An 18001-nucleotide genomic window follows, 5' to 3' on the forward strand; every position below is an offset into this window, starting at 1 on the left:
AAACTAGACAGCAGCATTTAAAACTACAAGAGAAGATGACCAACGTGCATGATAAAAATGCAGGTACAGAATTGTCAGGTTTACAGCTGGGGCAACAAATTCGCATCCAGGAAAGAGTTCATCAAATTCTTTCTGAGACACTTTGGCTATGGCATCATCGTAAGGATCCCACTCAGGATCAGATGTGGTGCTTTCAATTCTGAATCCACAGCAAATCAGCTTCCTCTCCATCCATTGAATTGGATATGCCACATTTTTTTGAATGATCTGATGACATTTTATGCACTAAAAGCATTCCATGATTAGATGTTGAAACCACACAAAACATCAAGTGGGGAAGCAAGCATATTTCTGCTCTTTTTTGAAGGTTTCTTCTTCATCAACCATCCACCTATTTCATTCGGCATGACTTGGTCCTTAACTGGCTTCTTGAGACACACATCCAAAGGGTTGAACTATGGATTTTAGACCCCGTGATATAACTGCAATTATTTCTTAACAGGCCTCTCATGATCTCATTGGTTATATGGGATCTGAACACGTCCCACACTAATAAGCTGCATTCTTTCTGTAGGCCACTGGGACGCCTATTCCACACATTATTAATCCATAACTTCACTCCATCTTCATCCATCCAACTGTTGTCATGGACATGCACATAAACTCGTACAGAGAACATGATATTCGGCATGGCTTTACATTTGAAAATTGGCATAGGCTTCGGTTTTGGTCCATTGGCCATGCAGGCTGGTACCACCACGAACCTTACCTTCTCATGTCCTGTGGTTTTCACTAGAACTATTTCCGAAACTTTCCACTCCACAGTTCGGTTGCTGGACATATCAAAATTCACCAACGTTTCATCCATGTTGCCGATGTGGCATTAAGAGTATTTGTATATTTTGCCATTGTCTGATGATGAATTGCTGGAAGCTGGTAATTTTGGCATCAAGTTCTTTTAGAAGTCTCTGAGCGATCTTGGTCTTCTGCCATAACATTAGACATTTTAATTCCATAAAGCGGCCACACCAGCTAGCAGTTGCTCTGAACCTTTGCTGAACTCGGGGTTTGATTTCATTCACTTAAGTGCATCTATATATATTGCATTTCTAGTGATGATGTAACCATTCCGATGATGTTCAAGGACCTGTTCTGAAACAAGCCTCTCAAGCCCAGGCCAGTGGCTGGTCCCTGTTCTAATGTGCGTTTGGCATTTTCTTCAGAGCAAATTCTTCCTCTTTCCATCCCCACACCAATTTTTCACTAACATTGAATTCCCTCACTGGAGCACAATTACTTGACAAGTTAAGCAAATGTTACAACTATTAGCTTAAAACCAGCTTCGTAACTTCATTCATTTTGATGCAAAACTTATTTCTCTTTGTTGATTGCCACTTGGGGCCAGCTGTGTGTGGGCATGTCTTAAACTCCTGCTCACTTTCCCAATACTGCTTGTATTGCCTGCTCAATCCCTGGTGCAGAAGTTATATGTTGAGTGAAATATGCATTTGTGGAATGAAAAATCAAGGCTGACTACTAATGCGAGTATAACATTTCATGGCTGAAAGGGGGGTTGACTTATACATTGGATATATGCAAAAACACAATTTTTTAAACTCATTTACGGGATGTGGGCATTGCTGGCTAGGCCAGCATTTATTGCCGATCCCTAGTGCCCTTGAGAAGGTGGTGGTGAGCTGCCTTCTTGAACTACTGCTGTCCCTGTGGTGTAGGTATATGCTGTTAGGAAGGGGGTTCCAGGGTTCTCACCCAGCAACAATGAAGGAACGGCGATATAATTTCAAGTCCGAAAGGTGAGTGACTTGGAAGGGAGCTTCCAGGTGGTGCGTTCCTATGTATCTGCCTATCTTGTCCTTTAGATGGTAGCAATCATGTGTTTGGAAGGCGTTGCCTAAGGAGCCTTGACGAGTTTCTGCAGTGCATCTTGCAGATGGTATACATTGCTGCCACTGTCCATCAGTGGTGGAGGGAGTAGATGTTTGTGGGTGGGGTGCTAATCAAGCAGGCAGCTTTTTCCTGGATGGTGTCAAGTTTCTTGAGTGTTATTGGAGGTGCATTCATCCAAGCAAGTGGAGAGTTTTCAATCAAACTCCTGACTTGTGCCTTGTAGATAAGCTTTGGGGAGTCAGGAGGTGAGTCACTCGCCGCAGGATTCCTAGTCTTTGACCTGCTCTTACCACAATATTTATATGGCTAGTCCAGTTCAGTTTCTGGTCAATGGTAACCCCCAGGATGTTGATAGTGTGGGATTCAACGATGGTAATGTCATTGAATGTCAAGGGGCGATGGTTAGATTCTCTCTTGTTGGAGGTGGACATTGCCTAGCACTTGTGTGGTGTGAATTTTACTTGCCACTTGTCAGCCCAAGCCTGGATTTTGTCCAGATCTTGTTACATTTGGACATGGGCTGCTTCAGTATCTGAGGAGTCATGAATGGTCCTGAACATGGTGTAATCATCAGCGAATAGCCCTACTTCTGACCTTATGGTGAATGGAAGTTCATTGATGAAGCAGCTGAAGATGGTTGGGTCTAGGACACTATTCTGAGGAAATTCTGCAGTTGATGTCCTGGAGCTGAGATGACTGACCTCCAACAATCATAACCATCTTCTTTTGTGCTAGATATGACTCCAACCAGCAAAGAGTTTTCCCCCGATTACTGTTGACTCCAGTTTTGCTAGGGCTCCTTGATGCCACACTTGGTCAAATGCTGCTTTGATGTCAGAGGCATTCACTCTCAACTCACCTTGAGTTCAGTTCTTTTGTCCATGTTTCAACCAAAGCTGTAGTGAAGTCAGAAGCTGACTGTCTCTGGCAGAACCCATACTGAGCATCAGTGAGCAGGTTATTGCTAAGCAAGTGCCTCTTGATAGCACTGTTAATGACTCTTCCACCACTTTACTGATCATGATGAGTAGACTGGTAGGGCGGTAATTGACTGGGTTGAATTTTTCCTGCTTTTTGTATACAGGACATACTTGGCAATTTTCCATATTGCTGGGTAGATGCTAATGTTGAAGCTGTAATTGAATAGCTTGGCTAGGTGCGTGGCAAGTTCTGGAGCACAAGTCTTCAGTACTATTGCCAGAATATTGTTAGGGTCCATAGTGTTTGCAGTCTCCAATATCTTCAGCCGTTTCTTGATATCACGTGGAGTGAATTGAATTGGCTGAAGACTGGCATCTGTGATACTGGGGACCTCTGGAGGAGGCCGAGATGGATCATCCACTCAGCATTTCTGGCTGAAGATTGTTGAGGATGGGGATATTTATGGAGCCTCCTCCTCCAGTGAGCTGTTTTATTGTCCACCACCATTTATGTATGGATGTGGCAGCAGTGCAGAGTTTAGATCTGATCCGTTGGTTGTGGAATCGCCTAGCTCTGTCTGTCACTTGCTGCTTATGCTGTTTGGCATGCAAGTAGTCCTGTGTTGTAGCTTCACCAGATTGACACCTCATTTTTAAGAATGTCTTTGCTGCTCCTGGCATGCCCTCCTGCACTTTTCATTGAACCAAGGTTGATCCCCTGACTTGGTTGTAATGGTAGAGTGGGGCATATGTTGGGCTTTGGGGTAACAGACTGTAGCTGAATCCAATTCTGCTGCTACTGATGGCCTTCAGCGTCTTATCGATGCCCAGTCTTGAATTGGTAGATCTTCATGAAATCTATCCCATTTAGCACAGTGGTAGTTCCATGTAACTCAATGGGGCATATTCTCAATATGAAGATGGGCCTTGGTCTCCACAAGGACTGCCTGGTGGTCATTCCTACCAATACTGACCTGGACAGAAGCATTTGCAGCAGACAGGTTGGTGAGGATGAGGTCAAGTATGTTTTTCACTCTTGTTGGTTTCTTAACAACCTACCGCAGACCCAGTCTAGCAGCTGTGTCCTTTAAGGGCTTGGCCTGTGGCGGTGCTACCAAGCCACTCTTGGTTGTAGACGTTGAAGTCCCCCACCCAAAGTACATTCTGCACCCTTGCCACCTGCAGTGCTTCCTCCAAGTACTCCTCCATGTTGAACACCATTTTTTTTATATTCATTCATGGGATGTGGGCATCACTGGCTGGGCCAGCATTTATTGCCCACCCCTAATTACCCTTGAGCAGGTGGTGGTGAGCTGCCTTCTTGAACCGCTGCATTATGGGTGTACCTACACCACATGGATTGCAGCGGTTCAAGAAGGTAGCTCACCACTACCTTCTCAATGACAGCTAGGGGTGGACAATAAATGCTGGCCCAGCCAACGAAGCCAACATCCCATGTATGAATAGAAAAAGTGTTGTTCATCATGGAGGAGTACCGATTCATCAGCTGAGGCAGGGTGGTAGATCATAATCAGCAGGAGGTTTCCATGCCCATGTTTGACCTGATGCCATGAGACCTCTTGGGGGTCGGAGTTGATGTTGAAGGCTCCTACGGCAGCTCCCTCCCAACTGTGATGGTGGTGTCTGGGACATGATTTGTAATGCATGATTCCGTGAGTATGACTAAGTCAGGCTGCTCTCTCAATTTTGGCACAAGCCCCAAATGTTAGTAAGGAGGCCTTTGCAGGGCAAACCTGGCTGAATTTGCCGTTGTTGTTTCCGGTGCCTAGGTCAATGCCAGGTGATCTGTCTGGTTTCATTCCTTTTTATTGGCTTTTTACCGATTTGATACAACTGAGTAGCTTGCTAGGTCTTTTCAGAGGGCATTTAAGAGTCATCCACATTAATGCGGATCTGGAGTCACAATGTAGGCCAGGCCAGATGAGGATGGCAGATTTCCTTCCCTAAAGGACATTAGTGAACCAGATGGGTTTTTACGACAATTGGCAATGGTTCCACGATGATTATTAGACATTTAATTCCAGATTTTTATTGAATTCAAATTACACCATCTGCCATGGTGGGATTCTAACCTGGGCCCCTGAGCATAACGCTACGTCTTTGGATTACCAGTCCAGTTTCAATACCACTACGTCATTGGAATCACATGTCAGACCCGTCCGCCCTCCAACTTAACTGAGGGAGGTTTTGCTGCTGCCAGGAGACTGACTCATCACCTCTTCTGTGATTAAGTGAGCCTGCCATGGTTCCTGCTATGGTGGGATGGATTAAATTCCGTCCATTCACTTCAAATGTGTTCTCCAATACTACTTAGGAACCAAATCTCGCCTCACACTTTACTTCAGATCTGTAGTAATGAAAAGTTAGAACCCTCGTGCCTGCATATTTTCGTCAATAATCTGCAACTTCGAGGCTAATACAACTGCCCCTATTCATTCCCTTGACGAGATCAGATTAACTATGATTACTCTCAAGGAACTCTATATTTCCTTTGGGGTAATTTTATTCTATCATTGTCCTGTTGGAAACTCATGGCAACTGATAGGCCGCATGTTTTACACCCCATCTTAACTTCAATGGAATGTTAAATTGGGTAAGATGTGAAATGGGCAGCCCAACCAATCATATTAGTTTCCCAGTAGGTGGTTTAAGTTAAAATTACTCATCTGTTTTTTGGATGTAAAAGCATCATATCTGGTACAGTATTGACAAATGATATCCTAAGGCATGAACTGGATCTTTTAGGCCTGTATTGCTCAATACCATATGAGAAGGTGAATTTACCCAACATACCAGTAAGAGCTCAGTAGAGAAGAAGAAAACTTGCACTTACTTAAATTGCACATTTGACATTCTCAACTACTTTGTTTTGCAGTTGTTTTATAACCGCGACAAAATGTAATTGTGCATACATATGATTTCTTTATAGTAAAATATTTGTTTTCCCCCTCACTAAGGCAGGAATTTTACAGCCCCGTCCTGGCGGGGACGAGGCCGTAAAATGCAGCGAACCATTCTAAACTCCATTGACAATGGTGGGAACATAAGATCCCGCTGCTGTAAAATTCCGCTCCAAGTCTCCTGGGGTGTGCATAACTCCTTGCTTGCAAGCTGAAGACGTGCTTCTTGGCCTTTGTTCGAGCTTATTTTGAATTCAACACTAAATAAGAGGTGTACAAGAACAGTGCTGGGTGACTAACCCTCATACCTTCCTCCTCTAAATGTGATTTAAACATCTTGGCACTCTGTGATGATACTGGCATCCCTCCCTTGCTATTCCCTTTCCCCCTTTCTCGGAGGCTTGTGAAACTGGTAGCAGCAACAGAGCTGCAGGGAAAAGTTCTACTTCAAAAATGTTTCCAATATTTTCAAAATAGGTAATATATAATTTAAAAGAACAAAAGAGAATTTCTGTTTATAAACTTGCTTATTTGTCTTCAGGACATCCCAAAATGTTTAAAACCTATTATTTTTAAAGTTTAGTCACTGTTCTGTAGACAAACAAGGCATCCCATAACACTGTACAAAGCCACATCAGTGAGCACTGATGGCACTGCCTGTAAAATTATTTCAACCTGGATTAAAAAAAGAAACAAAAGTAATTCTCTGTATTGCAGGTTTCTAGATTACAAATGATCAGTCATTCAGGGATGTTAGGGTATAAGGTAACTGTCGATTGGAGATGATTTGCCTTCTGGGCTATCCTCCTGTGAATCGAATTGTTAATTATTTTTGTAATTTGTCTTCCTTTTCAGCGGACAAGGCTTTTTCAGTAGAAAAAGGAACTTGCTTCAGATCATTGTCCAGAAGAAACTGTTCTCTGCCTCTTTCTCAGCAGATCACAAAACAGATCTGCTGCTGTAGCCGTGTGGGCAAAGGATGGGGTAAAAACTGTGAAAAGTGTCCACTTCCTGGCTCAGGTAATAATCTTTTGCACATACTGCATCACTGTTCTCTGTAAACAGCTGAAGGCGAAAGAGATGGATATCTGTTTATAGGAAGCTATAAATCAGAACTATACTTACATCTGCTAGTTATATTTTACTCATATTTAAAATTTATTACTACACAAACACATGAAGTCGATGATGCCCTTTAATGCTGTGTTAAACAATGTGGTCAAGTTGTTGGTTTTCTTTTTCAAAGCACAATGGATCATTTAAATAGTACAATTGATCAAAATTTGTTCTCAAGACATTTTTGTCTCTTGGATGAGTTTTGATATTGTTTAAACTGTATCTCAGTATCAAGTAAAAATCATCTGGGAAATGCCACTGCAATATAATCTCTCTCACACTGAAAATATGTCAAGAAACAAACATTATGGCCTGAATCTTTCAGATGGCGGGTCTTGCTTCCTGCCATCTGAAGAGTCAGCAGGGAACACATCCCCACTGATTCCGAGTGCCCAGTATGAATGAGCATTAAGTGGCTGCAAGTGGGACTTCCGCCCCTCACTTGGGAGGACGTGCCTCCTTAGAGAGCTCACCAGTCCCTGCAGTGACAGCGCTGCAATGGACAGAAGATGAAGTTCAAGAGGATGTCGGAATAGAGGCCCAGGTAAGTTCAAGGGCTCCTAGGGCAGGGAGGGGTAGGGAAGGCCTGAGCGGGTGGAAAAGGGGCGATTGGGGTCTTGGTGGAGAGCCCGGGAAGGGCAGGGAAGTCAGGAGGCCACTGGATCTTAAGTTGGGGGCATTCAACTTCAAAAGGCGGCTTTTGATGGAGGCCCCCATTCCCCTTCCCACCCGAGATGTATCTCTTCTTTCTCAGGCTTCGCCCACAGAAGTTCAATCATTCCATCAGCCAAAAAGTTGAGACTGGGTGGGAAACTGCACTTAAGTAAGGGAAGGGGGAAGGGGGAATGTGGGTATGGCAAAGGAGCTGGAAAAAATGGGAGGAAGAGGGGGAAAATGGGGAGGGGGAAGTGGGAAGAGAGGGAAGGGGAAGGAAGGGAGAAAGAGGATGGGGCAAAGAGGGGGAAAGAGGGGAGAGGGAAGTGTGGAGGGGGAAGGAGGTGTAAAGAGGTGAGGGAGAAGAAGAGGGAAAGAGGGGTGGTGGAAGGAGAAAGAGAGGAGGGGGAAGAGGGAGGTGAAGTGGGAATGGGGAAGGAGGGGGAGAGAAGGGAGACGAGAGAGAGAGGGGGAAGAGAAAAGGGGTAAGGGGGAGGAGGGAAAGAGCAGAGCGAAAAGGGGGTAAGAGGTTAGGGGATAAAGAGCGGAGTGGTAGAAGGAAGGGGGGAAAGAGGGGAGTTTGAGGGGGAAAGAGGAGAGGGAAGGGAAGAGGAGGAGGAGGGTAGAGAAGAAGGGAAAGGGGTGAGGATGAAGGGGGAGGAGTGGAAGAAGGGAGGGAAAAAGGGGTGAACAGAGGAAAGGAGAGGGTTCAAAGAAGGGAGGGGCAAAAGGGGAGGGTGGGAAAGAGGGGAGGGGTGAAACAGGGAAAGAGGAAAGGGGAGGGGTGAAACAGGGAAGGAGGAAAGGGGGACGGTTGAAACGGGAGGGGAAGAGGGGAGGGTGGGAAAGGGGAGGGGAAAAGAGAGGATGGGCAAAGAGAGGAGAGGAGGGGGAGGGGGAAGTGGGGAGGGGAGTGGGGAAAGTAGGGAGGGGAAGAGGGGCGAGGAGAGAGAGAAAGTGGTGAGAGGAGAGAGGGGAAATAGGGAAGGGGAAGAAAGGAGATGAGGGGGAGAGAGGGGAGGGGAAAGATTGGAAAGAAAGGAGGGAGATAGAGAGGAATGGGGGTAAGAGGGAAGATAGGAAAGAGGGGAGGGATAGAGGGGAAAGAGGGAATGGGGAAGGAGGGAGAGAGATGGGAGAGGGAGGGGGAAGAGAAAAGGGGTGAGCGGTTGGAGGGAAAGAGCAGAGGGAGAAGGGGGGAAGAGGTCAGGGGATAAAGAGGGGAGGGGATGAATGGGCAAAGGAGGGGAGGGGGAAGGAGGGCAGAAGAAAAAATGGGAAAGAGGAAAGGGGAAGGAGCGGGAGAAGAGGGGGAGGAAGGGAGTTAGGGAGCAGAGAAAGTGGAAGGGAGAAGAGGTGGGGAAATAGGGGAGGGGAAGGAGTGGGGAAGGGGTGGAGGAGGGGGAATGAGGGGAGGGGGAAGGAGTGGGGTAAGAGGGGAGGGGGAAGATGTGGGAAAGTGGGGAGGGGGAAGGAGTTGGGTAAGAGGGGAGGGGGAAGGTATGGGAAAGTGGGAAGGGGGAGGTGGGAGGAATAGGGGAGGGTAAGGATGGAGGAAAGAGGGGAAGGGGTTGGGGGGGTAGGTAGAGAGCAGAGGAAGCAGAGGAGAGAAGAGATGGAGAAATAGGAGGAGGGGAAGGAATGGGGAAAGGGGTGGAGGGGGAAAGACAGGAGGGGGAATGAGGGACAGGGGAATAAGGGGGGGAATGAAGAGAGAGGGAAAAAGTGAGGTAAGGGGGAAGGAGAAGGAGGGGGAAAGTGGGGAGGGGCAGGTGTGGGGAAGAGGGGAGGGAGAAGGAAGGGGGACACGGAAGGGGGAAGGAGGGGAGGGGTAATAAGGGGAGGGGAAAGGAGGGTAAAAAGGGGTGAGGGAAAGAGGGGAGGGGAAGAAGGGGGAAAGATGGGAAGGGGAGGGGAAATAACAGGATGGGGGTGGGGGTGAAAAGGGGGGAGGGGGAGATGGGAAAGATGGGGCGGCAGAGGGGGGAAAGAGGGGAGGGAACTGGAAAAAGGGAAGGGGAAAGGAGAGAGGGTGAAAGAATGGGGAGGAAGAAGAGGGGGTGGAGGGAAACTGGGAGAAGGGGATGGAGGGAGGGGACAAGAGGCAGGGAAATAAGAGCAATGGGAAAAGAGGAGAAGGTTAGAGGCAAAGAGGAAAAAGAGGGAGGAGGGAGGTGAGAGAGGGGGAGGGGAGAGATGGGGGATTTGGGGAGAGAAGAAAAGAACTGCTGCAATCTGGGGGAATGGGGATAAATTGGGGAGGGAAAAGAGAGGAAGGGGAGAGTAGGAGGGGAAAAGAGGGAGGAGGGAGGGGAGAGAGAGAGTGGAGGGTAGAGATGGATGGATTGGGGATGAGAGGAAGAGAACTGCTGCTGCCTGGGGGAATGGGGGCAAATGGGGCTTTTTTCTGGTTTGCATTTACCTTGAAATAGCAAGGTTTTTTTTCAGAGGGCTATTGAAAGATTCCTTGGGGCAGTTATTACTGAGTATTTGCTACACATCAGTCTTCACTAAATTGGCAATGCTGAGTTGTCCTTAATGCGCTGTAGAAATGCGAGCTGAGTCCTGAATGGCATTTGTTCATTTATTTTACTGATTTCTTGGGATTGGGATTGTTCCCATTGCTTGCAGAATGTGGTGCCATTATTTAAAAAGGGTAATAGGTTAGAGCTGAGTAATTATAGTCCGATTAGCTATTGTTCTATTATAGGTAAGTTGCTGGATCGTTAAAGATATATCATATAAGCACTTTGGTTGAGAAAGGATTATTAGAAATCCTTTCTGGAAAAGTAGGTCATGTCTCACCATTCTGATTGAAACAATAATCTTCTGTTGATGGACATAAGTAACTTGGTTGACATTGGGCGGAATTCTCCCATGCCCCCGTCGGTGGGATCAATGGCGGGTGAGGGAGAGAATTCAGTGTGAGATCCAAAAATCGGTTTCACGCTGACATGAAGTGACAGCGGGACCTTCCAATACTGCCCGCCATGGCAGATTGTGATTCTCGCTGGAGTCCGACGTGAAACCAATTTGTATCCTGTTAATGGGATGCAAATGAAGGCCCAACCAGAATCTTATCCCCCATGCCCGATTCTCCACAACACCAGCAGGAAAACGTGCTGGTCCAGAACATATCTGGACCAATGTGGCATGCAAAAGTCGGGACTTACCTTAAGGACTATGGTCAGCTCTCAGACATCCAATGTTAAGGTGGAGACCTCCAACTACCAAATCCTGGAGCACCATGTGCAGCAAGGGTGGGTGGAGCTTCATCCATGTGACTTCTCCACAAAGCAGCCTGCAGAAGTTGGGAATTCTCCAAGCAGCAACCTCATTCAGGCATCAGACCTTCTTCCAGGGATACTGCCATGGGTTTGGACATTCTTCCAGGGGCCTCGACCTGTTAAATGGAAAGCAGCAAGAGGTACTGTTGGGCGACGATGGAGCATTTGTCGAGGGTGGTTAAGGAAGGCTAGGAGGACTGCAGATATGATGAGGGTGTGGGGGCCTAGAGGGGAGCATTTGTGGCTGGGGGTGCAGGAAAGGATTTTACAGAACTAGCTAGGTGGTAGAGGGAACTGTTGGGAAGGTTGGGTAAGAGCTGTGTTGGCTGCTGGGTGGGAGGGGATATATCTAGATATATGAAGGGAGGGTGATATCTAGGTGTGTGAAGGGGAAGAGTAATGTCCAGGTGTGTGAAGGGAGGTAATGTCCAGGTACGTGAAGGGGGGTGTGGCAATGTCCAGGTATGTGAAGGGGTTTTGGTAATTCCCAGTTGAGTGAAAGGGTGGATGATAATGTCCAGGTGTGTGAAGGGGGGGGGGGGATAATGTCCAGGTGTGTGAAGGGTTCGAAGGTAATGCCCAGGTGTGTGAAGGTGTTGGGGGAGGGGGGTAACGTCCAGGTGTGTGAAGTGAGGGGGGGGATAATTTCCAGGTGCATGTACGGGTGTGTGGTAATGTCCAAGTGAAAGGGCTCACAGAACTAGTTGGTGGAGACAGCCCCTGACTCTTGTGGAGAGAAATCAGGATGGGTGTAATAGGAGGGAATGGACAAGGTTACAGAGGGCAGAGGAAGCCAGTAGAGTGGGAAAGTGAAGGTGCGACAGTGTCACATGAAGGTGCGATGAGGGTCATTGTGGGAACGTGGAGGTAGACACCGACTCGGGGGGTGGGCAGTAGGAGGTTCAGGAGGTTAATGTGCATGGGGGTGGGATTTTCAGGTAAGAAGGTAGTGTGAGGGTTCACCTGGACATTATCAAATGAAAAGCGTTCGGGTTGGAGGTTAACAGTGGAGAGGTTGAAGGTAATGCCAGGGGAGGGGGTGGGGGGGTCAGTGGTGATGGGGGAAAGGGTGTGGGTGACTGGGGCAGGGGAAATAGTGAAGAGCAAAGAAGAAAGCTTACAATTTCCACGCTGGTGAAATTGAAAGTAAGCAGAGTCTTGCGTTGGATGGGCTGAGATACTTCATGGTAGTTGGGTCAGTAGGTGGATGGAGATGCAGGTTACCTGAACTGAAAGGGAACCCTAGCAGGCAGTATTGATAATGCTAGGGACCTAAGATATGAGTTTGAAGGATGAAGGCTTAGCGTGTGTCGGGGAGTGCTTGCACATGGCTTGTAAAGGCCCTGCCACACATGCTTCCCTCTGCAGAGTTACTGGGGCGGGGGGAGGGTTGAGTGTACCTAGGAGAGGTGATTGGGTGGAGGGGGTAGGTGTCCACTAAGTCTTAAAAACCAAGCTGAAAAAGACAGTGGTCATTATAGCAGTTAAAATGATTATATTTACAGAGGTTAGAATTGTAACGATGAATTGTTCACTCGTGCAATCAGTTGTGATTAGAATTTCTTTATTTTTCGTGGCCTACTATTTCTTCTGGTGCTCCCCCGACATCCACAATAGGGATGGAGGCTGCCTGCTGACTAGTTGGGCATGTTGCCTTTGATGACTTTGGCGGCCATGCTCTGGAGAGCCGAGGCCTGGACAGCCCTTGTTTCCTTTGGCAGTCCAACTGTGGGCCAGCTGCCTCCTCTGTGGTCACAGAGGATGAGATCGAAGGGGTCACAAGCAAAGGAGATTTGGAAGGTCTGGACAACCTCTAAGATCCCTGAGTAGATGACCCAGGGATTTCCAGCTGCTGCTCCTCCTTCCTTAGGGTGCCCAAAAGTCCCAGCAGGAGAAGGGGCACCTAGAGGGAGGTCGAGGTGCCCTACACTCTCACGTGCCAACTGCAACAGCTCCCCCATGGTTACCACAGTGGAGTGCAACTACGTGCACATCTCCAGCAGGATCTGCTAGACAAGAATCTCTATGGAGTCTGCCAACCTCTCCTTCGACTCATGAGCCTCCAACACCTCTGCCTGATGTAGCTTAGCCTCTTGCTGACTCACCATTTATTAGAAGGTGCACTCCAGTGGCTCATCATCGGACTTGGGCCTCGCAGGTGCCTCTTCCCCAGCAGTTCTCCAGGTGCTGGTGAGCTCAGCTGACTCTTCCTCCTTCTGCTACTGATACAAGTCCTTGCAGTAAACACCAGATTGTGAGATCCTTCCTAAGCTACAACTAATACCCACCGAGGTGTGTTTCTCCCTGGGCTGGTGGAGGGTGCAGGTGTCTGCTGTGACACTTCTACAGATACATATCTCTACTCTTCCCCTCTCTCCTGGCTCTTCTCTGGGGTAGGGTTTCTGCTGAGGCCTGACAGGACATTCTTACCCTCAGGCCTTGGCCTCTTCCTGATGGTACCTGTAAGTGAGAGAGGAAAGAGCAAGTGACAGCATGAGGTGCCTCCAATGTGGAGGCACATTTGGCCCTCACGTTTCCATAGCATGGATGGATCCTTGTATTGGGTGGACCCCCATGTTAGCACCAACTGCCTGGTCCCACTCCATGCCTGCCAGCTGAGTCGCCCTCTCCTTGAAATCTGTGAGATGCCTGAGATGTGGGCTCCCTCCTCCAGTCTTCTCCCATTCCCTAATGCTGTGCCTCATGTTCTCCTGCTCAAAGACAACAGGAAAGGTATTTGAGAGGAGCTGTATGTTACATCCATTTGTACATTATATTTTGATGTTCAGTTCGCATTCTTCCACTCTTAGTCCACTGTTGTGTGGCATGGCATTACTGCACTGCAAGCTGTCCAGAAGGGTTGTGAGCCAGCTCCCTCCAGAGCGCTGAGCCCATCTACATGCAAGGCGAAGGCTCAGACAGGCGGAAGCTGCTGATGCCCTCAGTGCCTAAATCCACAACCTCCACACCCAACCCCCCCTCATTCCATAGTGATCTCTGTATGTGGAAGAGTAAAGGAGGCGCAGTGGTCACCCCACCACACACTGGATGCACTGCAATGGGGCAGTGAGGCATGACTTTGCCATTGCCACTGAGACCCATGTAACCTGACATATGGGTCTCGTTGTAGTTGGAGTGAGCAATTGAAGTTTTACTTACCCGGCGGAGCAAAGAGGGCGTTCATCTTTTTTCAGCATTATATTACTGATCTCTTCTGTACAGCCTGGGCACTGACGGCAATGGCCACTTGCGCCCATTCAGGATTGGTTTCCCTGCTCGGCCTCCTCCTCTCATCAGCTGCGTTCAGTATATCCCTCTGGACCTGGACAAAGTCCAGGAGGACACGCAGGGAGTTGTCACTGAACTCCAGTGCTGGACCTTCACCACCCCTTCCAGACAATCCTTTGCTTGTTTTGACAGTGGGTGTCCGGGTGCCTTTTAAATATGGCATCCAGATATGGTGGGGCACGCGCCATCGCACAGGATGTCAGGAAACCCCCAGCTGCATAATTAATAGTTCCAGGGCCGGAAGATACTGCAGGATTTCCCGTCAGCCTCTGTGGCAGGAAGCACTCCCTGTTTCGCCCCTGTGGTCCCAGATGGGAGAGTGCCGCCCATTATGTATTTTGATTTTCACAAAGCTTTTGATGAGGTACTATCTGATACTTAGAAAGATAAAATCCTGTGAAATTACTAGAAACCTTTTGGGTTGAATAAGGCATTGGTTGCATTTTAGTAGACAGAATATTATTATTAGTGGTTCTTCATTGGTTGCGAGTGAAATCCCTCAAGTACCTATGCTAGGCCCAATACTGCTCTTGACCTTTATCAGTTTTGCAGATGAGGTATTTGGGTGTTAGAATTTTGGATGAGAAAAACAGACAGATCTAGATGATTACAGACAGATCTGGATGAAATGAGAAACGGATCTTCATCTGGATTCTCTCAAGATTTGCAAGCCCAAAATGTCACTGACTGCATCATGTTGCCCTTTGGAATTCTTCATAAAATGTGACCACCTTGATCAATCTCAGAGTTCCACTTGACAAATGAGCAACTGGTCATCATACAACTTTGGGCAATTTTTCTGAACTGCCGTAATATTTTTGCATTGAACCACTCATCCATCCCTTATTGCCTGCGTCTGCTCAGTTAAAAACTGGCCTTTTTAAGTCGTCAGGCCTGCACACCTGAGTTATAACTCCTCTGTGGAAATGTATTTAATGAAATTGCAATTATTTTCCAGGATATATAGTTGGTTAGAAAATTGGGGCCACGATGTTTTTTTGAGAAATGATATGAAATATGCACTTCTAATGCAGCTGCAAGGAAGATTGTCATATTAACGAATAAGTTTAATAACAAAATATCAAAGGGAAAATATAGATTACAGCACATAAATCAGCATATGGGACCGGATTTTCCCCCCGTCGGGGGCGAAGTTGAATAGCGGACACGCACAGGCGCACTTCCGATCGATGCCTCCAATCGGAGGTGCGGCACCATTTTATGTGGGCGGGCCAATTAAGGCCCGCCCAGTACGATGTCCGCGCAGAAGCGCCATGCGCTCCCTGTGTGTGTGGGTGGGAATCCCTAAATCGAGAGTGCGCTCTTTCACACATGCGCAGGAAAGAACGCATTCAACTACCTGAGGCTAAGTGCTCCCTCAAGGAGATTGGCTGTTCCTTGACAAACATTAAAAATAAAAAAAATAAAAGTTCCTGACATGTCCCCTCATGTGACACTGTCACATGAGTTGGGACATGTCCATAATTTTTACAAAAACTTTAATAAAATTTTTAAAAACCTACATGAAACCTCATCCCGCCTGTGGATGACGTTTCATGCTTTTTCTAATTCCTGCCGTGGCTCCTGGCCTGCCCGCCAACCTTAAGGTTGGACGGGCAGGTCCATTAATTAGCTGTCAATGGCCTCAATTGGCCATTGACAGGTCGGCGGGCACACAGCTGATTTCGCTGCACCCCTGCCTACCAGAAAATTTAAATGGGGCGCAGTGATGTCGGGAGTTCTGCCTGATGTCACAGCGCATCATTTTACACATCGGCGAGTGGGCCCCGCCCCCCCCTTCGCCGATGGGAAAACCCTGCGCATGGTATCAAGTTGGTTGACTCACAATTGCTGCAGTTGCAGTATAGTTGTGTGGGCAAGGCATGAGTGTTTATTTTCTTTATTCCAAGAACCATCTGCGCTTTCTCCAAATTGGAGGTTAATTTTCTAAAGTATAATATGTTGTTCACGCCCAAGTGTGCACTTGCACTATCTAAGTCATGTAAGTGCTCTCAACATTCAAATTGAAAAAGGAATCACAAATGGGCATTATTCTCACTGCTACTAAGGGAAATGACTTATAAGAAGCAACTGACCTATAGAAGACAGGGAACAGGACTAGAATAAGTTTAATCATCATAATATTATATATTTTTTAGCTTTAAGTTTTGTCAATTCAAACATTCATCTTTTCAACAATTTGACAGCACATATATCCTTGCTTTAATAACATTTCACATCAAATTTTGGTTATATTTCAGTTGTGTTTAATGAAATCTGCCCAGCGGGCCATGGCTATCATTATTCCAGGTCTGACATCCAGATCTCAGTGAGACCTGCTGAAGAGCATGAATTAGCTCAGATTACCTCTGAACAATATCTTGACAGTCAGCAGAGCACCATCAAGGATTCTGATTTAACTTCAAAGGAAAAGAGTGAGGATATAAGATCAGAAGGATGTAAGTACTGTATTTGCATTTAAAATCCACAAATTTTGCGTGCTGTTTTTCCACCCAATGAGAGGATTTTGGATCTTTCCTAGAATAAAAAGAGAAGAATCCTCTCTGCCAACGATAAGGGCTCTGTATAGGGTTTGTTTGGGGCAATTTCAATCTCGTGTCCATGGTTTGACAAGACAATGGATTTCATGTCAGTTTGAGTCTCATTCAGAAAGGCTACATGGATGGTTAGCTTGGGAATGGAGGGAAATATATGATACAAACTTCTGAGATTAAGGATAAGCATATTTTGAGGCAAGTGTAGAGAGAGCTTTATTTCGCTTTCAGGAATCCTATTCCATATTTGAGAACACCTATTGCTATAATGTTGAAAAATTGTTTAATTCTCTAACACTAACATCCTTTACATTGATATGTAACTGAGCTGGATCCAAGTTATGCAATAAATATTATTTGTAGTGAGATGGTAACTTGAGAAAAAGAAGAATGTAATTACCATTCTGCTACAAATAGCGGAGAATGTCATTGCCCAAAGTAACAAATCATAAAAGATTTCATTTTTTTTAAACCATTGTGCTTTTCATTCAAATGTTTCTAACCCTTGTTGGCATTGATTTTGACTTTCATGACAATACTTGGCATCACATGGTAGGTGAGAGGTCTGATGATAAGGCAGGATTGTGATAAAATTAGATAATTGTAATGAAAGTGTCCTATTGAACAATTGTACATTTTTCCTGAATTATAAAAGTGCTTGAAAACTTATACCTAATTTAAGACCATAAGACATAGGAGCAGAAATTAGGCCATTAGGCCCATTGAGTCTGCTCCGCCATTCAAACATGGCTGATAAGTTTCTCAACCCCATTCTCCCACCTTCTTCCTGTAACTTTTGATCCCCTTACCAATCAAGAACCTACCTATCTCAGTCTTAAATACACTCAATGACCTGGCCTCCACAGTCTTCTGTGGCAATGAATTCCATAGATTCACCACTCTCTGGCTAAAGAAGTTTCTCCTCATCTCTGTTCTAAAAGGTCTTCTCTTTACTCAGAGGCTGTGCGCTTGGGTCCTAGTCTCTCCTAATTTGACAGTACAACCCTAACAAATATAGCAAATCTTTGTTGTAAGCATCTCTTAAGATATAAACCTTTTTTGGGCATTCTTAGCTCCAAAGCTCAATAAGGTGGACCTCTAACAAGAGGGATACCTTAATTCTGGCCACATTCTTGCAATAAAGAGATATGAAATATCGGTTTAATGGGAAAAAAATTCTCAGACATCTCATCAGCATGTCGCACTTAGAAATCTTAAAGGTGCAGAGGTAAGAAACAATAAACAGTTGTGAAACTGTAGAACCTGATACAATTAGAATACAGGAATTATTTAACATTTCATGAATTAATAATGAATTAAAAGTGTACCATGAAATGATGTGAGCCTGTTAA

At 46.3% G+C, this 18001-nt stretch overlaps 1 protein-coding gene across 1 annotated transcript in view; it reads left to right on the forward strand.

Annotated features, from left to right (window-relative positions):
• Nucleotides 1–18001, forward strand: part of LOC121292264 (latent-transforming growth factor beta-binding protein 2-like) — a 658547-nt gene that overhangs the window by 332478 nt on the left and 308068 nt on the right. The window contains exons 11-12 of the mRNA XM_041214068.1: nt 6605–6769; nt 16356–16553. Of these exons, the coding sequence (XP_041070002.1) occupies nt 6605–6769; nt 16356–16553 (363 nt within the window). The remainder of the gene's footprint in view (nt 1–6604; nt 6770–16355; nt 16554–18001) is intronic.

Source organism: Carcharodon carcharias, chromosome 20 (assembly GCF_017639515.1).
Source record: "Carcharodon carcharias isolate sCarCar2 chromosome 20, sCarCar2.pri, whole genome shotgun sequence".
NCBI lineage: Eukaryota > Metazoa > Chordata > Chondrichthyes > Lamniformes > Lamnidae > Carcharodon > Carcharodon carcharias.